At 40.0% G+C, this 26,000-nt stretch overlaps 2 protein-coding genes and 1 long non-coding RNA gene across 6 annotated transcripts in view; 1 reads left to right on the top strand and 2 right to left on the bottom strand.

Annotated features, from left to right (window-relative positions):
* Nucleotides 1–612: 612 nt before the first annotated feature.
* Nucleotides 613–2,001, bottom strand: mrpl41 (mitochondrial ribosomal protein L41). Its single transcript, XM_028577574.1, has 2 exons — nucleotides 1,897–2,001; nucleotides 613–1,397 (listed from the first exon to the last, which is right to left on the bottom strand). Exon 2 carries the CDS (start codon nucleotides 1,373–1,375, stop codon nucleotides 968–970), a length of 408 nt encoding a protein of 135 aa, XP_028433375.1. The 5' UTR covers nucleotides 1,376–1,397; nucleotides 1,897–2,001; the 3' UTR covers nucleotides 613–967.
* A 282-nt stretch (nucleotides 2,002–2,283) lies between these two features.
* Nucleotides 2,284–26,000, top strand: part of pnpla7b (patatin-like phospholipase domain containing 7b) — a 49,735-nt gene continuing 26,018 nt past the window's right edge. Inside the window, exons 1-16 of one of the 2 annotated variants that reach the window (XM_028577572.1) lie at nucleotides 2,284–2,350; nucleotides 3,599–3,642; nucleotides 4,634–4,708; nucleotides 6,000–6,087; nucleotides 6,575–6,651; nucleotides 7,226–7,320; nucleotides 9,146–9,286; nucleotides 11,613–11,772; nucleotides 12,283–12,363; nucleotides 15,195–15,323; nucleotides 15,823–15,903; nucleotides 17,324–17,444; nucleotides 17,546–17,623; nucleotides 18,766–18,848; nucleotides 19,620–19,769; nucleotides 20,533–20,610. In XM_028577572.1, the coding sequence (XP_028433373.1) occupies nucleotides 3,601–3,642; nucleotides 4,634–4,708; nucleotides 6,000–6,087; nucleotides 6,575–6,651; nucleotides 7,226–7,320; nucleotides 9,146–9,286; nucleotides 11,613–11,772; nucleotides 12,283–12,363; nucleotides 15,195–15,323; nucleotides 15,823–15,903; nucleotides 17,324–17,444; nucleotides 17,546–17,623; nucleotides 18,766–18,848; nucleotides 19,620–19,769; nucleotides 20,533–20,610 (1,479 nt within the window). In that variant the 5' untranslated portion in view covers nucleotides 2,284–2,350; nucleotides 3,599–3,600. Of the gene's footprint in view, nucleotides 2,402–3,598; nucleotides 3,643–4,633; nucleotides 4,709–5,999; nucleotides 6,088–6,574; nucleotides 6,652–7,225; nucleotides 7,321–9,145; nucleotides 9,287–11,612; nucleotides 11,773–12,282; nucleotides 12,364–15,194; nucleotides 15,324–15,822; nucleotides 15,904–17,323; nucleotides 17,445–17,545; nucleotides 17,624–18,765; nucleotides 18,849–19,619; nucleotides 19,770–20,532; nucleotides 20,611–26,000 lie in introns of both variants that reach the window. The other variant, XM_028577573.1, reaches the window with a different exon arrangement.
* On the bottom strand, nucleotides 10,448–13,168 carry LOC114555282 (uncharacterized). 3 transcript variants are annotated; one of them, XR_003692553.1, is made up of 4 exons: nucleotides 12,958–13,168; nucleotides 12,230–12,391; nucleotides 11,587–11,801; nucleotides 10,448–11,002 (listed from the first exon to the last, which is right to left on the bottom strand). It is a non-coding gene; the product is annotated as an uncharacterized LOC114555282 (long non-coding RNA). The 3 variants fall into 3 exon arrangements; XR_003692552.1 differs by lacking the exon at nucleotides 10,448–11,002 and having other exon boundaries at nucleotides 11,011–11,801; XR_003692554.1 differs by lacking the exon at nucleotides 10,448–11,002 and having other exon boundaries at nucleotides 11,011–11,801; nucleotides 12,295–12,391.

Here is a 26,000-nt window from a genome sequence, read left to right as displayed (position 1 = left end):
CCTCATAAGGAGAAGATTCCTGATCGGCTCATCTGAGCTTTCGTTTTCTCAAAAACAGAGCAGGATACCCAGGGCTCGGTTTACACCTATCACCATTTCTAGCCACTGGGGGACCATAGGCAGGCTGGGGGAACGCATATTGATGTTAAAAAAACTCATAAAGTGACATTTTCATGCCATGGGACCTTTAACATGAATCCAAATTATTAGCAAACAAATCAGCCTATTTGTGAAAAAAACACTGATAATGTGCTGACTGGCCTATAGGTAAGGTAGTCACTAAGGTAGCCATCCACAGATACAGTTCATCCTGAGGATTCACCGTGCCACATGGATGTTTAACATCAAAACATGATTTATAAAGCTTGCCAATTAATTTAATAGCTTAGTATTTATGCGCTTAAAAGGTACGTATAAAGGCTTTAGGCCCCACACGTTATTGTAGGTCCATCTTAATATGTAACTTACTTTATACAACATAAATAGAAGGGGGTCCCTGCCCCGTCTGTCACCGTTAAGGGGTCCCTGGCCTAAAAAACGTTAACGACCCCCCTGGTGTATGTTATTGTTTGTTCAAATGATCTTTACAACGACTTATGCACAACTCTGCAGTATGGATCATAGCCCCTTAAGTTTTATTTTGCCAGATGATCAAGTAACAAAAGAGTCAACCACTACACATTATACAGTCCCATTTGTGATGATTTTCCTAACCCTTGTGTTGACTTTGGTTCAAATTGACCCGTTTTAAATATGTTTCATATCAGAAAATATGAGACGTAGAAATACGCGCTGGAAATATTTACGAAGAAAATTTTAACAATTTAAAACGTTGCAAAAAGCAAAAACAAACTGTGAAAAAAGGCATCAAAAATGATGGGAAGACAACACAAGGGCTAAAGGTGTCACACCAGTTAGTCTGCAGCTTTTTGTCTCTTTGTAAATACATTACATTGCGAGTGCATCTTTAACGCACATAGTTCTTGGGATACAGCTTGAAGAGCTTTCCGTCCTGGTTGGGCTCAAATCCATATTTCTCCAGCTGTTCTTTGCTGAAAGTGCCCTCTTCAAAGTCTTTCTTGATCCGAGGGGCCACAACTTCAGCAAACACACTTTGTGCTGTGAGTGGAGGCTCTGTTCCTCGAGGAGAACGATACGATACGTAGGGTTTGAGTTTGAATCCCTCCAAGTTAGGCACCACAAACTCAGGAATCATGGTCCGTATGGACAGAAACTTTCTGCTGGAGAGCTTCAGTCCGGTGGGCCTTGCACCCCTGCCTTTATTATGAGTCCTTGATCCACGCTTACTGGTGAACTCAGCCAGTCTGTCCGCTCCTCTTACCAAGCCCCTCATCAACGTGGATAACACACCCATGGTGCCACAGCGTTTCTTCCTCCTAGGACAGAGAAAGGAATTGTTTTACACATGTATGATAGTAAATACAGCACCATGGTTTACATCCTTTTATATAACGTTACGTGTAGATAAAGTATGACAACCGGGAGGCCAAAGAAGCAACGCTAACGTTGTTTCCGTTTGTTTGTTAACACCTAACGGTTACTGCATGGATTAGCTAACTATTTAGCGTTGCCTTGTAATAACACATTGTTCCATATGTAGTAAAATGCGTTCAAGTAAGGAAAGCGCTGTGTTAAAGTTAACGTTAGCTATAGCTACTTGTCTAACGTTAACTTAGCTGGAAAATGCAGTGTTGCCTTCAGATAGCTAACGCTAGCTAACGATAATTTACGAGCCAGCAAATGTTGCATCGTTGCTGGCAAGCTAACGTTGACGGTTACTTATGTGTTTACATCAAAATAGTTGTTACAGTTTAAAAGTCATAATTTTGAATTGCCATAAATTCATAAATTGTTAGAAAATTTGACTCCTCTCACCTTGAGCCCACTGTTGTTCCAATGCAAGCAATGTGCCGCTAGACTCTCCAAGGAAATGCTCCGTGATTGGCCGAAAGGCAACAGCATTCACCAATTGCAATTCGAGATACTAGTAGAATTTTGGGTGCGTCAAGTAAACCAGAGTTACCTACAATACAGACAAATTACCTTTCAAAATAAATGCTTAAAAGGCACAGTGTGTCTAAGTTCTCTTTTATTGTTAAGCCGAACTATGGATATACTTTGAATCACTAGGGAGTACAATTTAGCTATTGAATTGCACCATTAATCATCTTTCGGAGAGAATTTTGATGAAGGCATTGACAAGACAACATATTCGTCAATAAGGGTTTTATTTTGATAGGAATGACAGAACCTTCAGATTTATTTTACTGAACAGTCTTGACACCATTGTTGGTATATAGCTATACTCAAAAACTTTGACACAAGAACGGTACGTGGGGAAAAGTGTTTGGTCGGTTCTGTCGAAGAGTGTTAGCTGAAGGTTAATTTATTTGTTTGTATGTGTTATAGATTCTGTCAATGCAGACTTGTTCGTTCAGTTTTTTTTGCTTGCATTATGTTGTCCTCTTGTTGTGTAGCGGGCTGCAGCCACAGAAGCGAAGTCGGCGGACTGTATGAGCGATAACGTTAACAATTGTGACATTAAATGTTGGCTCTATACGTACTATAAATTGTCAACTAGAAGTAAATATTAAACCATATAAGTTTGACTTATTTTGCTTCATCCACTAAATCCTGTCAACCAGGAATATGATGCTTTTTTTTGCTCTCACTTCGATGAAAATAGGATACGACGTGAATGACTAAAATCCACTTTTCAATTCATCACAGTGCAAAAAACGTCTATTTTTGAATGGAGTTTGGCGCAAGAACACAGACAGTTCAACATGGGAAGTAAATACGCGGCAGAAGTGTCCTTCGTAGATGTAACGGTATCTGGTAAACAAAATAACATTATACACACCCGTTGTGTTTGGGGAGCCCGTTGGCGGTGGGGGTGTCTTGTTACAAGCTCTGAGCTTGTGAGTAACGTTAGGTGATCTTTAACCCACATTTGTGAATCCTTTGGTCTGTGACTGTGTCGGTCAGGTCGGTTGAGCAAGGCGCTTACTGTATGTCTCCACCACTGTTCTAGGAACAGTCTGCCAGAGCCTCGCAGAGAATATTGATATGTTTTAAAGGCCAACTTAAAACCTACCTTTTATGCTAGGCCTTTTATTAAACATCTCATTTATCAATTTTCTTTATCTATCTACCTATTATCTATGTATTTATTTATATGTACTCTGATGGTTTTAGTTGGTTTTATAATTTATTTTATTTATTTTTTTTATTCTACTTTTTTTATTCTATAATTTATTTTATCTTTTGTTTTTAAGTTTTTTTTGCCTCTGGTGTTTCCTCACTTATGATGGATATTGTGTTGTGTGTGTGTGTGTGTGTGTGTGTGGGTGGGGTTCAAATCCTGAGCTATTAATGTATGATCACATTAGCGTCATCAAAAGATAGTACCATCTTAGCAAGAGATCATCTACTTACGTTTTAAATTCACGTTTTCCCTTATGACATGTTGTCATTGATGACTTTTATTTAAGGCCCTCTTTATGGTTTCAATTATTTCTTTTCAGTTTACGATATTGCCTTGTTTTAGTGCTGCATTATCTCTTTTGTTTATCAGGCATGGGAGACAATAATGAAGAGGAGAGCTGCAGTATATCCCCGGTATGTCGTTCCTCAACAATAGTAATTGCACTTCATTGTCTAAAAATTCTTGTCCTTAGACAAGCATTTAGGCACCAGATATAACAGTTATAACCTGGCCTGGATCTAGACATAGGCATTCCAGGCACCTGCCTAGAGCCCATTTGCACCTAGGGTGCCCAGTAAGAGGGAAAAGTAAAATATTTGTTTTTATATAGTTTAAAAAAATAATTTTAAACTGTAAATTTCCAATCTAGCACTTCATATACAGTGGTGCTCATACATTTATGAACCCATGCTAAAGTTGACAAAAAAGACGAATTTGGAAATTGATCTTAATTAAATTTTTTTTTGGCAAAATCCAACCTTTAAGGACACCAATTTCCTTTGTGAATGAATAATGTATGGTAAATAAATAAATGTTCTTCCTTAAAATACAGGGGGCATAAGTAAGTACTCCCCAATGTTGAATTCCCATAGAGGCAGGTAGATGTTTATTTATAAAGGCCAGTTATTTCTTGGATCCAGGATACTATGCATCCTGATAAAGTTCCCTTGGCCTTTGGAATTAAAATAGCCCCCCCCCATCATCATATACTCTTCACCATACCTAGAAAATGGCATGGTGTACTTTCCATAAGATCATCTCTCAATGCAAATCAAACCAGCTATTAGGCTAACTGAAATAAAACCATGCCAATCTCTAGGTATGGTGAAGGGTATGTGATGATGTGGGGCTATTTTAATAATGGTTGTAATGGTCATAACTCAGATGTGTAGTTCACCGTGCAATACATAAGAAATTCATTACTTACCCATAATGCTTTTCTGTGTTTGGTAAAAAAAACAACAATGGATTAATTTTGCCTTCATGAAATGCTAAAGAAACTGAAATGATTAAGTTTTCAACTGAAGCCTGCTGTCCAAATCCTCGCTCTGCTCTGATTGCTCTTCCACTTGTTGCCCAGCTGGTTTCATTCTCTCCGTGTTGTTCCCATGCTTGATGTTTCAGAGCCTGGTTTCACTCGGTAGCGAGATCAAGGCCGGGATGCAGCAGTTTTTGAAGGAAAGGACGGAGGCCAACATGGTAACCATGACACGCCATTTCTGAATTGAGTGGTTTGACTGCAACGTTGTTTGCAAATGTTTTGTTTATTATTTTAATGAATGTTATTAATAGGGCCAGGTATTGTTCCAAAAATGTCGATACTGGTGCCAATACCAATACAGTGACTTCAATACCAGTTCCTGAACGATACTTTTTTCGATGCCAATTTTATAAAATCCATTTTAACAAAAAGAAATTACAACATTACACATTACGGCAGACATCTTTTTATTTATTTTCCATGAGCCGTCTCTGTGTAACGTCGAGTTTTTCCTGCGTGCCTCTGCGATGTGTAACGTTAGACAGCCAATCACAGACATTATTAGACTATTAGGCCCTGGCCGATTATTAGGTCTTTTTTTTGGCAGTTTGCAGATTATCTGTATCAGCGTTTTATTTGCCTGATAACTGATAAAGTTGATGAATGCTCAGCTACAGCTCTGTCTGTCCCTCTGCTTCGGTTTGACTCACCACTGAGTTTGACTTAATGTCCCCCCCCACAACACTATCTGACTCTCTTTTGGTATTATGTTGAAAGTTTCTTATTAAATAATAGCTTAAAGCATTTAAATAAAGTTTTGTGTTGGAGTGTGTAACATTCCAAAATCTTAATTTTCATTTTCACTGTAAACGCAAATGGGTTCCAAATATTGATTATCGGTTTCATTAACTACTAATTAGTCTATATCCTTGACGTTCCACTTCCGGGATTGCTCCGTTGCTGCCGGAAAATCGGCCGGATTTCACTCATTCAGACCGGATGTCCGTTGCTTTGGCCTTTCTTTGTGTTGGCGTTCTAACCTCCGGTGGATTTGTGAGGACTATGGTTAACTGCTCCTCAGATCTCTGCAGGGTAAATCCAGACAGCTAGCTAGACTGTCTGTCCAATCAGAGTTTTCTGTTGCACGACTAAAACTACTTTTGAACGTACACATGTTCCACCAAAACAAGTTCCTTCCTGAGACTATTTTGCAGAGGCACCGCAGCTTTTCTCTGGCGCTTAGCACCCCCCAAGATGATTGTGATTGGTTTAAAGAAATTCCAATAAACCAGAGCACGTTTTCCTCCCATCCCAGAATGCTATGTGGACTTGCCAGATGGTCTGGCAAAGCGAGACTAACTACTAATAATCGGTATCGGCCTTGAAAAACCAGTATCGGTTGATCCCTAACCTGTGGATGGGTAGAATAAATGAGAGGGTTCTCATACAAGATATGTACATTTTAGTTAAATGCAGCCCATTTAAATGTGTTGTCTGTTTTTCTTCCAGTGGACGGCTGTGCTGATTGGAGCTGTGACAGTTGTTTCGGTCCTTGGCGTTGTTGTTCTCCTTCTTTACAGAAGATACAAACTGTCAAGTCAGTGCCCTGCACACTGTACATCCTCTTTCTGTCTAACATTTTTCAGTATGTAAAGATGTGCAAATACACGGTTTGTGCATTAATAGGTGTTGGGTCAGCGTGGTGATTGTTACAATGTTAGATGTCTTTATCATACGTCAGTGTTTCAGAGACAACATGAACCTTATTCACAGCTCATGCAAGCATGCATTTTAAGGGTTAGGTTCAAACTAGTTATTGGTTTTTGAAAAATCGTCCGTGTTAATAATTTTGTAGTTACAGTACAGGGAATTGATTCTTCATGTAATTTGCAAAAAGCTAAATCAAGTAGTCAGTGCATACATTTAGTTATTATCAGAGATTAAAAGCCCTGAAACTGCAGGGTGATTTAATCAGACAGGTTTACTGCATCAGCCCAGTACATCAGTTTTATGCTAGTATGACACCGACCGATTCATGCGGTGGATTGCAAATGATCTTACAGAGGATGTCTGGTGTGTTTCAGAGGAGGCTGGCGTTCCACAATATCGCTTCAGGAAGAGAGACAAGGTGATGTTCTACGGCCGAAAGATCATGAGAAAGGTCAGTGCCATCTTAAACATCCTACTCTGTGTCACCCTTTTCTCTAGCGAGGGTCCCTGCTGCTGCTGCTATGTGTGTCTATGTGTATATTTTATATTTATTTTATAAATAACTATAACCATCCCCAACCTGGCAAATGTTCAGCAAGTCCTACAGGATATCACACAGTGTAAATATCCAAGTTGTACTGTTACACTGTGTGACAGACAATATAGAACATTAAAGTAGGCTTTCTTATCACTTTAAAAAAAGAACAAACTCTCTATCAAACTCTATCCATCTCTGGTGAGGATGCTGCCATTAAATTTAAATGAATAAGTAAAGTGAAATACTCAGTGTTCCTTGGACAAGAAGTATGTCATTGCAAAACCGGCCAGTTGTTGTCACAGACTGACGGGCCAATGAGTTGGCCATCATTAGGCCCTGTTGCTCATGGCGCACAACAAATACCTTCTATAACTTCAGATATCTGATATTAGCACAATTGGCATTTTCATTATCATAAACGGTTTGCCTTTTGTAAATCGTCACTTGAACCCAAACATATCAAATCACCAAACTTTTCCTGTTGCAGGTTCAGACGCTGTCCTCAGTCCCTGCCTCTAATTCAAACTCAGCTTCCCGGCAGAGAGTGAGGAAGAGGACCAAAGTCCTGTCGATAGCTCGCAAGTGAGTCCCTTTTTTCAGCATTTGGTGTGTTGACAGACAATCAGCTTTGATGGTTGAAAGTTCATTCTTTTGTCAAAATAATCTTAAAGTCCAAGTAAGCAAACCTCGGGTTAAGATTATGTTATCAAAGAAGATAAACTAGTATTTTAAGATACCAGGGAACAGGGAAAATGCATGATTAGAGCCAGCCACTGTCTGTCCGTCTGTCCGTCTGGCTGACTGGCGCATGCAGGTCATCACACGCAGCACGCTGACGTACGATCGTAAACATGGAGGCCACTGTGTACCATGTTTAACATACTTTTGTGTGAATGAACTAGGGGGACTGACTCTAAGTTGGTCTCTCTTATGTCTTAGTATACACGACAGCGCCGCACATACACACACACACGCACACCATCTGAGAATATTAACTAGGCATATATACTAATTAATGTTGTTGCATAATGAATAATGTTGGATTATTATTATTACTACTACTACTCAATAATTTCATATATTGCTGGGTAGTTTTTACTATTAAAATACCTCTTCATTTATTATTTGATTATATTTTGTATTTATAATCTAAATCTGCAAAAGGTCCAATATTTGCCTCTGAGATATAGTGGAATTAAGTATTAAGTAGCATAAAATAGAAATACTCAAATAAAATACAAGTATTAAGTAGTATAAGTAGTACAGTACTTGAGTAAATGAACTGTTATGTAATGTTACATTGGAGAAAGCAATACAGGAGGCCAAGCAGACGTCCCGTTCTGTACTAGGATGATGAATTTTAAAAACAGCTGAAGGGCTGCCGCGTGTTACTCGTGCCCAGGACAAGCTGATCTCTACAGGCCCCCCCCTCCAGCACACTATTTAAAGGTTAGAGGGTCTTTTTGGGCCCTCCCTTACCCAGGGCCTGAGACAACTGACACGGTGCCCCCAAAATAAAATACTATATTTAAATTCTTTATTGTTAACCTAAACAGTTAATCAGAATTTCCATTAAAAACTAAAATGAACAGGCATAAATGTATTAAAAAGGAAGATTTGTAATAGACTATGTTTTCAAGAAGTTCAGAAAAGAGGTTTAGTTTAGTTTGCAAGGATCCCCATTAGCCCTGACCACTGGTCCAACGTAAGTACATTTACTCCAATACTGTACTTGAGTCCAAATGTTGAGGTACTTGTACTTTACTTGAGTCTTTTCTTTTCAGGCCACTTTCTACTTCTACTCCGCTACATTTCAGAGAGAAATATTGTACTTTTTACTCCACTACATTCATCTGTTACAGCTTTAGTTACTAGTTACTTTACACATTAAGATTTCTGCACACAGAACACATGTAGTTTATAAAATCTGATGTTTGATTCTAAAGTAAACTAGCCGACAATATAACGGCTACAAGTCCAGCTGAGATGATGAGACCATTAAACACACAGCTGGTTGGATCCTTTACTCTTTCTACAATGGTTTAATACTTTAACTACATTCTCCTGATGATGTTTACATATGTTTACATAAGTAACATTTTCACTGCAGGACTTTAACTTGTAACAGAGTATTTTTACAGTGTGGTATTAGTACTTTTACTTAAGTCAACGGTCTGAATACTTCTTCCACCACTGGCCCTGACGTCAGCTAGTCTTTTTGGGGTCCGACAGGAATCATAGTAAGTTCCATTTGAGAAGTGAGAAACTTGGTTTAGAGTGTTGAAGCATAGATATTATAAGCTGAAACTTGGTTCAGAGACTTGTTCTGCCAATCAGTACAGTAAGTTGTACATCTTAACAGTATGAAGAATGTCTGTCTCTTTTTTTATGTGTGTGTTTGTGTTAGGATCCTGCGCATCCGGAAGGAGCCCCCCACCCTGCAGCCCAAGGAGCTTCCTCCATGTCTGCTGGAGGCTGACCTGACTGAGTTTGATGTGCAGAACTCCCATCTGCCCTCTGAGGTGCTGTACATGCTGAAAAATGTCAGGTAAGTAAAATGGCATGCATTATTTCACTGTTCCACATGAACAACAATACACTTGTTTCTATGCAGTCCCACCAACACCCCAGAGGGAGTACAATCAAATTAATTATCTAACAAATAATAATAAATCTAACTAATAGTCCTCCACCAGAACCACCTCATTTTCACGTAGTAACATACTGTATAGACCTAATAATAACAATAATAATAAACTTTATTTATGTGGCACCTTTTAAGTAAGGGATAATGTAGAGCGAGATAGTCAGCCTGAAGGGGTTAAGTACAAAAGTTATCGGCCACCGCTCCGGTCAGGACGGTAACCTTTACCTCTGATGAGCACGGCTCTCTGGCGGAAGCCAGGTCTCAGGGTGAGTGCTGCGTGGGCTAACCATGGATCTATATCCACGACGTTCCACCTCCGGGATCGCTCCGGTGTCGGCGGAAATTCCGCCGGATGTCAGATAAACCAGAACACATTTTTCTCCCATCCCGGAATGCTGTGTGGACTCGCCAGACTACCATGGAGCTAACTAACGCTCTGTTTGTACTGTTGCCAATAGCCGATTTTATTGATTTGAAATTGGTCTGCGATCAAAACTCCGTCAATGGCAACAGTCTCTTATACTGAGTCTGTTACTGTATACAGAATACGGTTTTTTTTTAAATGCTGTGATTGACCAATCAGAATCAATTGTTCAACAAGGCCATGTAATAACACCTTTTAATTAATAGTCAGTGTATTAAAATGTGATTTCCAGTCAGTCAGTCAACCGACAGAGAATTGATATCCAACTGTTTTAATAACATTCAATGTTATAAGTATTGTCTGTTTTTTATTATTCACAGCACTAGGGGCAGGAATCACCAGAGGCCTCATGATACGATATCATCACGATACTTATGTCACAATACGATATTATTGTGATTTTAAACATATTGCAATATTCTGTGATATATTGCAATGTATTACCTTTTTCAAACTTTACATTTTTCCCAATTTCAAATGATGTCCCACAAAGAAAACTTTGTCAACATCTGTTTCATCTAAAAAAAAAATACATTTCTCTGTTTGTTCATCTCACTTCAATTTTATTGCTGCAAAATGGGATTGTCAAGCAGACAAACTGACCAACATATACAGTATATATAATAAACGATCGATACTTGGCCCTCTGTGTATCGATACAGTATTGCCACAGAAAATATTGCGATACTATGCTGTATAGATTTTTTTCCCACCGCTACACAGCACCCATTTTTTTCTCCACACACTGTATTATTTATATTTGAAACGATTAATCGATCATCAAAGTAGTTGTTTCAGCTCTATTGTTACAGGTGGAATCCACCTTTCCTGCTAGGGATTCAAATAGAGTACCAACGCAGAGTAGATTCACAGTTAACTATGCATGCACATACTGGACATGATGTGAAAGACCCAAGTTGATCTATGCACACTTTTCACTTTTTGCGAAAGTCATAATTCAATTCTGATTATGGTTTGACCGTGTTGGGTGACATTGTTGATCTTAATGGGCAGTCCACAGCCTGTGTTTGCTGTCAGTCGCTACGGAAAAAACGCAGGTCTTTCAATCCATTTTGAATGGGGGTAGTGCAGTTAGGCTGCAGGGGGTGGCGAGTTTTGCCGTCTCGTTCGTCTCTTTTCTTTCTCTCTTTCTCCGTGAAGCTGCCTTCAAGTGCGCTCGGAAATGTGGAGATCTGTAAAAGATGTGATGGAAAACAGTAGTTGTGAAATAAAAAGTCTACTTGTGGTAAATTGGGGGGTTAAAGAACACAACAGGATGTCACACAAATGAGCCGTTTCATTGACACCCCCCCACCCCCAGCTGCGCAACCCTGCGGAGAATCGCCATCTATTGTCTTGATGAAACAACATGACATAATGAGTCCACGCTGAGCTGTTAACACGTACACCACTTCTTCTTCCTCCTCGGTTGCATTTCTGATGGCTACTTTAGGGTTGTTTTCTGCCCCCAGTGGTTGATACACTGTATTTTAACAGAAGTCTGCAACATGTATTATTAAAACACACTTAGCAGTAACTACAGGACCTACCAGGACTGAAATCTTAAGGACATTCGGCTGATTTTATTGCTAAATGCAATGGAGGAAAGACCATCATACTGCATCGGTTGACTGTTGTACATCTATGGTCTCAGAATCTAAATTGCGTTTGTTATATATTTGATATGACACAGTTTACCTGAAATTTGCATAGTGCTGTAGTGACATAGTGACTAATACATGTGTGTATATTATCCTTAGCAGTAATAGAACTACACCGTATGTGCACGTGTGTTGTAACCAGGGTGCTTGGCCACTTTGAGAAGCCTCTTTTCCTGGAGCTGTGTCGTCACATGGTGCTGATCCAGCTGCATCAGGGAGAGGGACTCTTCCGACCGGGGGACACCGATGACAGTATTTACGTGGTTCAAGATGGCCGCCTGGAGCTGTGCATCCGTGAGAGCGTAAGACAACCACAACACCTACTGCTTCACTGAAACCAGCAGAATATTTCACACTCAGCGATTAGGATCAGGATTAGTACTTGTTATCTTTGCTGTTTTGTGTGTATTGAATGAATGAATATTTTATTATTGTGTCATGCCTGAAAGAAAAAAGGCCCAGCCTTCATAGGCTTACAAGACACCATTATTTACAGCAAGGGACCAGACAAATAAACCTTTGAGTCATGTTGCCCATGCTTTAGAGACAAAGGTCACTTACTTATGTACATTCAATTTAAACAACCACTCAGTTTTGTCGTCATCACTACACCAAAACATTTCAGGATATCAGAAATCAGATATCATATTCAGACATTTCATTTAAGATAGGTGCTCTTAACTCATAATAAGGACTATATTGTAATGACAATATATGAGTTATCAGTGAGGAAAATATCAAAGTTGTTGGAACCCGTACTTGTGTTGTGACTGTCGTTCTACTCTCATGTTGTGTGTGTTTTTTTACTGCAGGATGGTACCGACGCTGTGGTGAAGGACGTTCTACCAGGAGACAGTGTTCACAGTTTGCTCAGTATCCTGGACATCATCACTGTACGTCTTCATCCTCATCTGAATGCGGCTGTATTTTAGAGCAGATTTTTTTTGGTGGAAATTAGCTGTCACATTGCACATAGTCTCGCATAGCCAGCTCTATCTCCATGGCGCTGTGGAGAAAGGTCTGGCTACACCACACATACATTCCAGGATAGGAAAAAAAACCGCTCTGGATTGTTGGCATTTCTTTGAACCAATCTTAATCGTCTTGGGCGGTGCTAAACTCCAGATGCAGCGGACCGTGGCTCTGCTAAATGGTCTTGATGAGGAACTTGTTTTGGTGGAACATTTGCACCCCGCAAAAGAAAATGCCACATACAATCTTTAATGGAAGTTAACTGTTGACACAATACAGTAACGTGAGCTATTTAAATTAGCTGGACACATGGTTAAACGTCATCTGCTCTTACTTGTGTGTGTACTACGTCCACAGCAATCCCACCAATCGGTCCCAAAACGTCCCAGTTAGAGAGGAAATGCCCTAAACATATTCTTTATAAATCTTTACAATCATTCCGAGAAAGAACTGGGCAGGCCAGCCTTGTTGCACGATTCAAATTTTCTTCAAAACTTGTCGCTTTCAGCGTGTACCTTGCTAGCTGGAGGTTTGTTGTTGTTTCCCGAAGAGAACGGAGTTAGACAACGGCAACACACGGAGAGCAGGAGGTGAGGGACGTCGGCCAGGTGTTTCAGCAATTATTCTGGAAATTCGTTGACCCAACCAATCAAAGTAACACGTTATACCTTTTAAGGACATTGGGCCTCATTCACCAATATCTTCTTAAGTTTTCTGTTAAATATGTTCTTAAGAAGGTTTCTAAGAAAGGTTTACGCCGGATTCATGACCTGTTCTTAAACAGCAGATTTGTTCGCACCTGTGTTCTTAGGATTGATGAATCCCACCTCTTCGTAACTGAAAGCGAGCGTGCCAGTTGTTCCCAATTAGCATAAGAAAACGCCCCAAAAATTCCCATATAAGGACATGACACTTCCTGTGCACCTCCTGGGAGACAGGTTGTCGGAGCTTGTCGGAGCCGTATGAATCTCAGTACTTAAATAAAAGTACAAATAACCAGAGACATATTTACTTTAGTAAAAGTAGAAGGTGTCCACAACCACAAACAAGGCCTGGCTTTTAAGAAAAGTTCCTATCCTAACCATGAAACGGAAATATGTTGTTAGAATCGGAATGCGGTTGGTTTTATTCATGGATGTATTTCATTTTCTTTAACCATGCAAGTAAGCAAATAAAGTGTGTGAAGCAGCGCAAATGGGGAGATGTGAAGAGGTCCAGCCAAATAAATAAGATATGAACGCGTCTTACACAGCCTGGCGGAGGGGTAAACGACGCTGTGGAGAGAAATAGATATAGCAACTTTGATTTAAAAACGGGAATAATAAAAAAAACGTTTTCATTTTCACTTTTACCGGGGCTGTATTACCGAGGGTCAGCGGTGCTGCGTCCGGGCTCTGGAGCACCTGAGCCGGCTTGGATCAGCGGTGCCCCATACAGTATCTACGGCAACCCATATATACAGTATCTATGGCAACAAAACTTCACTGGTGAGACAAACGTGTGACGGTCAGGAAGACGTTTAGGCGGGGGGAAATGTAGTGGAGTAGAAAGTATAGATAATTGCTGCAAAATGTAACAAAGTAAAAGTCAAAAGTAGGCTATGCACTATTGAGTCTACTTAAGTAAAGTACAGATACGTGAAAAATGTACTTAAGTACAGTTACGAAGAATTTGTACTTTGTTACATTCTACCACTGCATTTCGGCCCTATAAATAGCGATCAATCACCAAATAAGCAGGATTTAATCAGTTTAATTGCTGATGTAAATTGCAGTGTTAGTGTCTTTTTTGAATAATATGATTTTTTATCAACAAATGATCAGAAATACATTACAGTACAATACTATCATTGTAAACGACTGTAGAATTAAATAAAATGCAGTAAGCAATCATTTGGAGCAAATTGTTATCACTCAAATGTGCGTAAGAGTGCTTTTCAGTGTTCGTAGATTTTGTTCTTCGCTAAGAACAAATCCAAGTTAAGAAAACATTAGTGAATGCCAGAATCTTTGTAAAAATGTGCGTAAGAAGGGTCTAAGAACACATTTCTTCGTAATAACGGTTGGTGAATGAGGCCCATTGTGCTGATAATGCCTCTTTCACTTGAAGTAAACATTTGAATGCAGGACTTTCAAATGCTGGACTGGGGGGTATTAATACTTACACAAAGGGTGCAAAGTAAAGCAAGATGGTGCATCACTAAATCCACCCCTGAAAAACACACCTGCACACACACGCACAAACACACCGGACAGAAACAACGGCGTAATGAACTTAGCGGAGGTATTCTTTTTCAAATAAGCAACTAGGAGCCCGCTGCGGACGACATGCTTTTAGTCCACAGAGCCTTGAATCCACTGCTGCACAGCTGTTTCCTTGTTTATTCAACGTTTATTATAATTGACCGTGTCGCGTGTCTAAATTGCACCAAATTCGACAATGCTTGCCATTCGGTCCCCAGCAGTACACCCAAGTGCGAAGTAGATCGGATGAATGGTTCCCGGGATATGCGAAGGACAAACAGAAAGACAGACAGAGATTCCTTCATTTATAGATACATGTTTGACATGTCTAAATTCTGGACAAATTCTGTATCTCATTATAATGGTTTAATCATCAACCCTTCTTTTATTCACTTTTTTCATTGTCCATAGTTCATCTTGTTGTCAATTTAATTCAGTTTTGTGAAGATTATTATTACTCACAACATTATTCTTTCTCCACACACTGTATTACTTTATCTGTATTTCAGGGCTATCCAGCTCCGTACAAAACAGTGTCTGCAAGAGCTGCAGTTGCCACCACTATCCTGCGACTCCCAGCTGCAGCCTTCCAATCAGTCTTTGAGAAATATCCTGAAACTATGGTCCGTGTCATCCAGGTAAAGTGTCCATTGACAATGAGAAGCATTTCATTTATCAAGTGAGTTACAAGCATTGCTTAACAAAAGCACAGGCAGATTCAGAATATCTATCTAGATTCCCTTTTTTGGCACTGAATTCTAAGAAATAAGGCCGTAAAATAACAGAAAACGTTCTGCAAGCTCATTAACCGGACTTTGTCCCGTAATTGAAAAACAGAAAACTTTGTGTCGCTACAGTAAAAATACAAAACATATTCTGTTATTCAAAGTTCTTTTGTGCAAAGCTGCTCAGTTAGTAAACTTCTTAAAAGAAAACCGAGCTTCAATTAATTATAAAACATTAATTATAAACACTTACTTAATGCTGACATTCCAAATGAACAAAAAATAAACAGAAATACAACTATGAATCATGTTCTATGGACATTTTCTGTTAAAATATACAGTCCTACAACTGTTAATACAAATATATTTCTTAGGTAGTAACAGTATAGTCTGCATTTTCTGTCCTCTGTAGATCATCATGGTGCGTCTCCAGAGAGTGACCTTCCTTGCCTTACACAACTACCTTGGTTTGACCACTGAGCTCTTCAACCCGGTACTGTTTTATTTTTTTCAAACTGTGCTCCAGTCTGTGGTTTGACTGATAAGGATTATGCAAAGATGTGGATTACCTCACTTTCCAATTGTCAATTACTGACTAGTGGCTAGACTTAATTAACCCGACCCAGGGTGAGTCTGATGAAAAGTGCTGTGTCTGCCCAGTTCAGCTCTGAGATTTTCTCTGTGCATTACGCAGCGCTGTGAAGGAATAATCTCCGAGTTATGTTATGTTCTGCCTCTGGTTAGAAGTGGTGAATGTAGGCTACAGCTCACAGCAACTTAATGCTATATAGTGTCTGGCTTATATCCAGCAATCATGTAGCTAACGTTGGAAGCGTGAAAAGAGTCAAAGGCGGTGGTTTGGAGTATTACGTCTTCCTTGCTATGCATATAAAGTTATGATTATCAATGATATATCAATGTGGAACAGTACAGAAAACTTTTTACGAGTGTTAAATTTATTGTTAATCTAACCAGGCGTTTGCAGTTTCCTGAATCAGAGATCAGAGTTCAGATCAGAATGTAAAGTTGAAGTCCCCAATATTCTCTACACAATACATAGAGATGTGAGAAAGTCAGTGGATGTTTAAAGCTCTTTGGAACTTTATTGTGTTGTTAAATAGCACACACTTAAAGTTACCATTCAAAGATGAAGCTAGGCTTCTTACTTACACTGAGTTGAGAGAGGTGTCCTAATTCGATGTCCAGTCAGTGTGATTGCGGTTGACGTAAATCTCCATTTACTCATATTTACAGTATTATCAGTATCTATCATGTTCAGTATCAAACTGAGCATGTTTATTGTTTTTAAATCCACTGCATTAGTTAAAGGCATACTATGTAACTTTTCCCTCTTTGGTCCCCCTACAGGTTGTCTCATTGGAACTACAGCTCGCATGGTTGTAGTTCCAATGAGACAACCTGTATGATGTCTTTCTGTTCAGTATCATGTCATAGTATCATTTTTTTGGGTCTTATATTATTATAGAGTGTGGTTTAGACCTACTCTAACTGTAATGTGTCCTGAGATAACTCCTGTTATGATTTGACACAATAAATAAATTAAATTGAATTGATTAAAGTAATACAGGTAACACTTTACAATAAGGTACACAAAAAATAGGTAGTTAATGATTAGTTACTGTTTTTCAGAAGGGTAGTTACTGTTTTTTGAAAGAGTAACTATCCTTCTGAAAAACAGTAAATAATCATTCGTTACTCTTTCAAAACAGTAACAAATCATTAACTACCTATTTGGTTTTATGTACCTTATTGTAAAGTGTTACCGTAATACAGTAGAAATAAACTTTTGGATCATGATGTCAGAGATGGACCACAGCTAATTCCACTATATAAATGTAACCTCAGCACATATTTAGAGAACGTTTAAATATTGATTTATGTGTGTGTTACAGGAGAGCCAAGCCATCTCTTTGGTGTCGCTGGCCCATGTTCTGGGTGAGGGTCATCCACACAGAGGCCACCGCAGGCAGCCTTCCCACTCTGATGATCTGGGCTCCGAAAAAAGTGACACAGGTCAGAAACTACAGCCTTTGCTCAACATTTTACTGTCAGGCTGCAGTAATGTGTTTTGTGATGTTGGTAGTTATCTGATTTCTTGTTACACACTACAACAGAAAAGTCCAGCTTCTTGGACACGTCAACTTCTAAATACAAGAAATCTCGCTCGCAATCCACCCCAATGGCTGTTACAGGTATACTCAACACACAGCATCACTTTTATACATATACACATTTGAGATGTTTTGATTTTCTTTACTTTCTTCGCAAGTTTTATGCTTATCAAAGAATTAAGACTGATTCCATTCAAAGTTAAGAACTACAACACAGCACCTTTTTCATTATGGTTTTAATGACTTTTATGACTGATCTTTAGCTCTTTATAATGCACAGCGTTACGCAATGCATTACTTATTTATTGATCTACTTATTCATATTTGTACCATATCTGTGAATTGTCCTTTTATGTGCTACTCATTTTAATTGTACGGAAGAGGATTAGGGCCACATGTGAACATTTTATTTCAGTTCTGAGAAATTCTTAAAGTTATTTGAATTAAATTGAAAATCCGACAAACAAGTTGCCAAACCTGAATCAAACTATTTGAAAATTAAGTAATTTAGCAAAGAAAGGTTTCCACAAGATATCTGAGTTGTTAGGAAATTTTAAATGCTGCTCCAGTTAAAACTAGCACCAGCAGTAGCATTAGCAGGTCTCTACAGCAGGAATCTTCAACAGGAGGTCCAGGACCCCTAGGAGGGGTCCTCACCGAGTCAATGCAGGGGGGCCACCAAATTATTGTTAATTTTTGAACGTTTTTTCCCAAAATCAAAAAATGAATCCGACATATTATTAGCAAATATAAATCCCCACTGATGATAGGCTAACTGGCCTATAGGTAAAGTAGTCTCTAAGGTAGCCATCCACAGATCCAGTTCATCCTGAGGATTAACTGTGCCACATGTAAGTTTAACACATGATTTATAAAATCATGGCAACAATTCTAAGGCTATTGTAAAAGTTTAGTATTCTATGCACCAAAAAGGTATGTATAAAGGCTTTAGGGCGCCCTACATGTTATTGTAGGCCCAGTTTAATATGCAACTTCATTTTATACAATATATGTAGTAGTTAGCATAAGGGGTCCTTGGCTTAAAAAATGTTGAAGACCCCTTATCTACAGTACAACAAATACTGCAGCCTCTGAGACACACTGGCATGGAGAGATGCTTGTCCATCTGGCTATAATAATAATAATAATAATAATAAAAGAGTATTGTTGCTGATACTGAACCATGAGCAATATGATAACTGTGAACCTTTTGTGTTATGCAGGTGACATGTCAGTGAACCTCAACACAGTGTATGAACAGGTCAAAGCTGACAAAGAGGACGCTCTGGCTCACAATCCTGTGAAGGTCTCTGGATAAGGATTTTCTTTCTTGCCCTTGCTGCTGGTTTGAATCCAGGTGTTGAACATCTGGGGCCAGTTACACAGAGATATTTTAGACTAGTCGTCCTAGTTTTGCTCCTAGATTGGTCTAATGCAAGTTAGACCATTTCATAAAAATCCCATTTGCACCAAATGACAAAAAAGAGCAAAATATACAGTATGTCATAATGAGTGGTTTTCTAACAATGTTGTGGTGTGAGCAATGAGAAGGGAGAGAGTTTTAGAGAGTACAGGACCAGGTTGGTAATACACAGCTGTGAGTACGTCGTCAGTCGTGTTCATTTGTCCAAGGAAACTGTCCTTATCCTGACTGACTGTTAGTGGAAGTACTGATTCATGCCAAAGAAGCCATAGCATCTCAGCTCTGCTACAGATCGGCACTGCACTGAGATTATGCTCTTGGGCGTTTTTTATGCTGTCTGACTCCTCTGTATTCCCCAATAACAATGTCCTTGTAACTATTGAGTTAAAGGACCTGAGCGTCAGCCATGCTTTTTTGTTTGTGTATTTGTATGATTAAGCAAATTATTATGCCACTTTGATGTAGACTTAGCCTAAGCAAAATAATACTTATAAAAATACAATGCAATACAGTTACACAGTGGATTTAATGGATCTTTTTAGTATACTGCATAGGCATATACAGGGAATTGTTACTTAGAATAATCACTTAGTTTGTGGTTAAGTGCCTTTCTAAAGGGCATGAAGTCTTAATTACACTTTTCTGTCTCCTCAGTCTATTCTAAAGAAGAGTGTGACGATGCAGGACACTCCATCAGCTGTTTACTACTATAGTGATGCTGGAGGAGGAAATGTCCAGCATAATAAAGTTAATGCCATTTTCCAAGCTGCCAAAAAGGATCTGCTGCAGGTCCTCCAAATACAGGTAGGTACAAACTGTGATTGTCTGTTTAGCACACAAAGTTCACCGGTTTAAAATATTTGATCCTCATTCTTGTTTTAAACAGGGAAAAATGTAACCGCAACGGTGAAATACTATAAAACAAATCTGTGAAAAATGACTAATAATAAATATAATTTGTTTAGGTGAAGTGTCAAACTCAAGGCCCCTCACAAACTTTGATCTGGTCCGCATATCGATTTAGGTTCACAATACATTTTGGCCCACCTAGATATGTGCCAAACCAAAAAAAAGGGAAACTGATTTTCAAACTGCAATTATGCAACACTCAAAGCAGAATTTGTCAGATGTGCCGACTTTGAGACTCAGAAATTCACACAGAACCAGAGAGTTTTCATATTCAGGCTGTGAAACAGGTTGCTGTAAAAAAAAAAAAAAAAAAAAAGTAATTATAGTTTTGCTAAATTCTATGATGGCTAAGGAACTTTTTGCTGACTTCTTTAGAGCTTTAGGTTGACCAAACTGTAAGGGGGAGGCTATATTAGACATGCAATAATATAGTCAAAGCTATTTGATTAAATAAAACCATGTCAATAAAGTATACACGTCTGGCCCTTAATGTGTTTCTTATTTATCAGTGAGGCCCTTAGTGAAATTGAGTTTGACACCCCCGGTTTAGGTGATCTGGCAACAGTTTTGTAATTATGAATCCATGTTTGGTCAAGCACTTGAGACTGTTAAAAATACATTTCCCTGTGTTTCTTAATATGTACTGCTATTTTATCAGGACGCCAGCCTGCTGGAGGGGAGGGTGAATCTTCGGCAGGTCAAAGCCGGTTCTGTTGTGGCCAACCAGGGAGACCAGGTCAGACACAAACCCATCTCTCAATGTGTTGCTCTCTGTGGGACAGACTGTTTATTAAAGCATCAGTGTAAAAAAAGTTTATCTTTTAACAGTGTGCTGGTGCAGTGACACGGCTACATTTGATCTTTTACTGATACATTATATGTGTTATTCTTATGTGGAAATGATTTGTCACTATAGATGCAATATTTCCACTTTGATAAGACTTCTGATTTGACTTCTTTATTCCTTTATTACTTTATTCGGATGCCCATTAGCTGCTAATAATGTAGCAGCTACTCTTCCTGGGGTCCACATAAAACAATCACAAAATATACTTAAAAAATACCAAACATACGTTTTACATACATTTAAAACAAGACATATAATGCAAGTAAAAGAATATCATTGTGTACAGTTTTCGTAAATTAGGGTCAAATATATATATATAATATAATCACATTTCGACAATAATATCCCATCATAGTTAGATTAAATAAGCTTTAGTTGTTGTTTAAGTGTTTTCTAAGTCGTCTTTTAAAACCCCTAACCCTTACTGGGTGCCTCCACTATAATAGTTGGTGATGGCTTTAAACATTACAGACATGCACACAGCATCAGTCTGGGATTTTTGCTTGAGCAGTGAATGTGTGAAAAGGTGCTCTAACAAACTTTCATATTAGACATATTTAATTTATTCATCTCCCCCTAGTGCTTGTAATGGCATTTGCAAGTTTGGTCCGTGCCTGAAGTAAAACAACCAATTAGAGCCGAGGAGTCTTTAACACAGTGTCAATGGCTGCCCGTGAACTCCCATCAAACTGTCATACCAGGCAGCACTGATTCAAATATGAATTAAGATTCACGAGCAGCCATTGACACTGTGTTAGAAGCTCCTTGGCTCAGATTGGTTGTTTTCCTTATGTCATTAGCAGCACCAGGAGGAGGCAGAGGAACATGGTTGTTGGTTGGAATGGTATATGGAAAAGCCATTGTGCAAGGCACTGAACTCCAAACTGCTGGTGCACCTGTCCATGGACAGCCCCCACACTCTGACCAGGGTTTGCGCCGGGTTTTAAAAAGTCTAAAATTTCAAAATCCAAATTTTAGGCCTTAAAAAGTCTTAAATTTGCTGAAGTATGGTGATCGAGGTCTTAAATAAAACAGGTCTTAATTTCCCTACGCGCAACCCTGCCTTTAATGCTCATTAAAATGCTCCTGCAGCGCTTTAGAATGTTTTGTGATGTTCTTTCTTTCGCTAGTCCAAATATAATTCACTGTATTACGATGAGAAATTAGCCTAGAAATCTAGACTCCCCCTAGTGGCAGCAAATTTATTTGGCAGCCAGGGGGGGTCTAGGCACTCTCCGTTGACTTTCAAGCTGCAAAAACCAAATTTTGGTCAGGCCAATCACATTGTGTATAGAGTCGGTGGGCGGGGCTTATGGCTGCTGCTGCTGGGAACAACGGACTTCTGGAAGACTTGGAGTTCAGCTTTTCTTTGATAAAAGAACAAAGAACGGCACTGAAATCATTCTTAAAAAAGGAAGATGTGTTCAGAGTTTTGCCGACCGGATACGGCAAAAGTTTCATCTATCAACTAGCTCCGCTACCTTCTTTTTTGCTCAGCCTGGTTGTAGCGCTATCCTATTGCGTGCAGAGGGAGTTTGAAAGACAACCGTTTATCCCGCCCCTCTTATCGAACTCCGTCAATGGTGAGTTCCCAGACCCTACATCTGGATGTGGGGCTGGCTTGTCAGGCTAATGACAAATGAGACCAACATGCAACTTATTTTGCAGCCAATCCGCTTTCGTGTTATTGTTCTCTTTCGGATTGTACTACAGACATAAAACGGATTTTATTTTTTTAAAGTTCATTCATTATGGTCTTAAAAAGGTCTGAAAAAGTCTTAAATTTGACTTGGCGAAACCTGCAGAAACTCTGTCTGACATCTGTCCAACTAGGTCCTGGGCATGTGTGTGTAATGTTTGTACCAACAGAGGGTAAAATGCAATTTCCCCTTGAGGGATTAATAAAGTATGTCTTTTCCTTTTTCTTCTTAAAGGTTAACAAAAATAAGGGCTACTCTGTGGGTGTTGGGGGAGGAGTAGAAAGGGTCTTTTTCCTTGCCACTGATTGAGCATTAGTTGATTGGTCGGAAGTTCCGAAAATAAATTACACATATCAGAAATCATAATTTGACAAATATTCTCTGCACTTAGTATTGCGGCGTATAAAACTTAAAAACTAATCCAAACGCCGCAGCAGGCTAAGACATGTGGTTTTACACTGAAGACGCGTCACGCTGAACCATTGCACTTGATGGAATGTCTTTATTGATCCATTTCACGGACTTGGCAAGAAACAGCACTTACTTGTATTGATGCATTTCATAAGCCGTGCAAAGATACCTCAGACAGTGCAGTAATAGAAGATACCAACGGTGACGGTCAACAGAAAGTTTCTCCACGTGCTCACCCTGCAGCCGTCATCCCAACACCTGGTCAAACCCGCACAAGTGAATGCACGCACACACTAATAGTTACCACACCCCAGTGACACCCACAGTAATCAGCGACGTCACTAAGCGTGTGCACATACACAATATCGCAAAAAAAAGGAGGAAAGCTCATAATAAGAATCAAACCCGATGTATGGCTCCTACATTCCGGCCCCAAATTATTTCATAGTAATAATTGACCACCATAATCACCTTGTGGGAGACAGAGATCAATCAAAATGCAAAGTGAACTTTTAGTCCTCTGAAAATCATTTAATGTCAATGTTCATGTCCGATGTATCCAACGATCTTCACTGCCCCTCTGCTTCCTGCAGAAGGCAGACTTTAGTTTCAGACAACTGGTTTTAGTTTTAATCCGTACACTTCGCACCAGTCCATTTTTGTCCGGAACAGTATCCACAATTCTTCCTGTAATCCAAGTATTGCGAAGGGCCATATCATCCACCAACACGATGAGATCTCCTGAAACAAAGTTTCTTTTCTTTTCTTTTCTTTTCTGAAGTCCAGGAAGGTACTCCTTCACCCAGCGCTTCCAGAACAAATCCGACATATACTGCACTTGTTTCCAGCTGCTCAGCACAAAGGTCCGATCCAGAAAGGGTTTCTCTCAGCAGCTCGCGATGTCGCACCCGGGATAAAAGCAAGCTCTTAAACTTGAGAAGCCAACCAACGGCCCTTTTAAGACAGAACCAGGAGGAAAAGTAATCAATGAGCTTCTCCACTGGACTGACATGCTCAATTTGAACAGCGTTCAAAACCACAGCCTTGACCTCCGGGTCTACAACAAGAGGGTCTTCCGAAGTCTCAGGGTTTTTGGGCCAGCTGCTATCAGGCTTAAGAAGAAAGTCAGGACCACAGAGCCACGCACCAGTCTTTAGCAAAGACTGAACCTTAACACCTCTAGAGGCTAGATCCGCAGGGTTGGCTGACGTATTCACGTACCTCCTCTGGGATCCATTAGACATTTTCAGTATTTCAGACACTCTGTTTTCTATGAAGATTTTAAATCTAGATGTCTCGTTTTTTATGTATTTCAAAACAGAGGTGCTGTCTGTCCAAAAGACTGACTCTTGGAGATCCATTTGCAGCTCCCTCCTCCACAATTTGTCCATCCTGCTAGCCACCACTGCGGCAGTCAGCTCCATACGGGGAATGGTGACAAGTTTTAGAGGAGCTACTCGAGCCTTTCCCATTACGAATGCACTGTGAGTTCGCCCGCTATTGTCATGGAGCAACAGGTAAGTCACAGTCCCAAACCCTTCCTCACTTGCGTCTGCAAAGTGGCGGAGCTGAGCAGAAACAAGACGACCATAATCCACAGGTTTTAAGCACCTACTGACCTTCCAATTTTCAAGGTTATGAAGGTCTTCCAGCCAAGCCATCCATTCTCCAGCAACCGAAGAGGGCAAAGGATCGTCCCATCCCAGACGTCTCCTGCAAAGGCCTTGGAGGATTTTCTTGGCGGACAAAACAACAGGTGCCAAAAAACCAAGAGGGTCATAAATCGAACTAGTCACGGACAAGATTCTTCTTCTTGTGAGTGGGTGGGGTTTTAGTGTGATTTTAAACTTGAATTAGTCAGATTGAACACACCACTGTACACCCAAAACACGCTCTACAGGCAAAGCATCTGTATCCAAATCCAGATCTTTCACCTCTTTGGCCCGCTCCTCCTGAGGGATAGTAGCGAGGACAGTGCGTCGATTACTAATCCATTTTGTGAGTTTAAAACCGCCCTTAGCACACAAGGCACTAAGCTCTCGACATAAGGATACTGCTTCATCTTCAGAGCCAATAGACACCAAACAATCATCGACATAAAAATGGTGCAGGACAGTGTTAATTGCCATAGGACTGAAGCACTTTCCATTGTCTTCAGCACACTTCCTCAGGGCAAAACAGGCACAACTAGGGGAGGAAGTAGCACCGAACAGATGCACCCTCATTCTGTACTCCATTAGCTCCTGACCGCAATCTCCATCAGGCCACCACAAGAATCTCAACAAGTCAGAGTCTTCAACCGGCACCCTGACCTGATGAAACATGGCCTCAATATCTGCCATGAGCACCACAGGTTCTTTACGGAATCTCGTGAGGACTCCCACTAACAAATTTGTTAGATCTGGTCCTTGAAGAAGCTGTGAGTTCAAAGATGTCCCCTGAAACGTGACCCCACAATCAAAGACTACCCGCAGTTTTTTCTTTTTAGGATGGTACACCCCATGATGGGGTATATACCACACCCTTCCGTCACAACGGGTAAGCTGCTCAGTAGGAACTCTCTCAGCGTAGCCATTAGTCAACATCCCGGACATGAAAGCGATGTAATTGGAGCGAAAAGATAGATCTTTATTCAAACCCCTTTTGAGACTCAATGCACGCTGTTCCACAACTATCTTATTGTTTGTCATTTTGAGGTGTCTTTGCCTTACCGGCAAACCAATACTGTAATGACCATCAATGAGCTTGGCAGACTCTGAGACTGACTCAATGAAGCGCTTGTCCTCCCTTGACAGACCAAGTTGTTCATCTTGCAGAGTTTCAGGGAAATCCACCTTCAGCTGTTTCTCCCAGAGCTCGTCAAGCTTCGCCACTGAGATCTGATTGACTGTGATGTCGGGCTGCAAACACTGATCACTGATCCGACAATCTCCTCGGAGTGGGCCATTCACAGTCCAACCCAAAATGGTCTTAATTGCATAAGGTCCCCCGTTAACTGCACGAATCACCTCCCACGGCTCCAGAGCTTGAGGAACATTAGTGCCGATCAAAAGATCCACATCAGCATCGATCTCTGGTATTTGTATATGTCTCAGATGCGGCCATCTTTGGAGGTCTTTTGAGCGTGGAATGTTACCTCCATGAACAGGCATGCTCCTTTGAGTAAAA

Source organism: Perca flavescens, chromosome 5 (assembly GCF_004354835.1).
Source record: "Perca flavescens isolate YP-PL-M2 chromosome 5, PFLA_1.0, whole genome shotgun sequence".
Classification (NCBI taxonomy): Eukaryota; Metazoa; Chordata; class Actinopteri; order Perciformes; family Percidae; genus Perca; species Perca flavescens.
Note: the sequence above shows the minus strand (reverse complement) of the source record. Positions and strands in the feature narration are given on the sequence as shown.

Bases quoted from the DNA above. Each gene is read 5' to 3' on its own strand.
- mrpl41 (XM_028577574.1), bottom strand. From the start codon at position 1,375: ATGGGTGTGTTATCCACGTTGATGAGGGGCTTGGTAAGAGGAGCGGAC.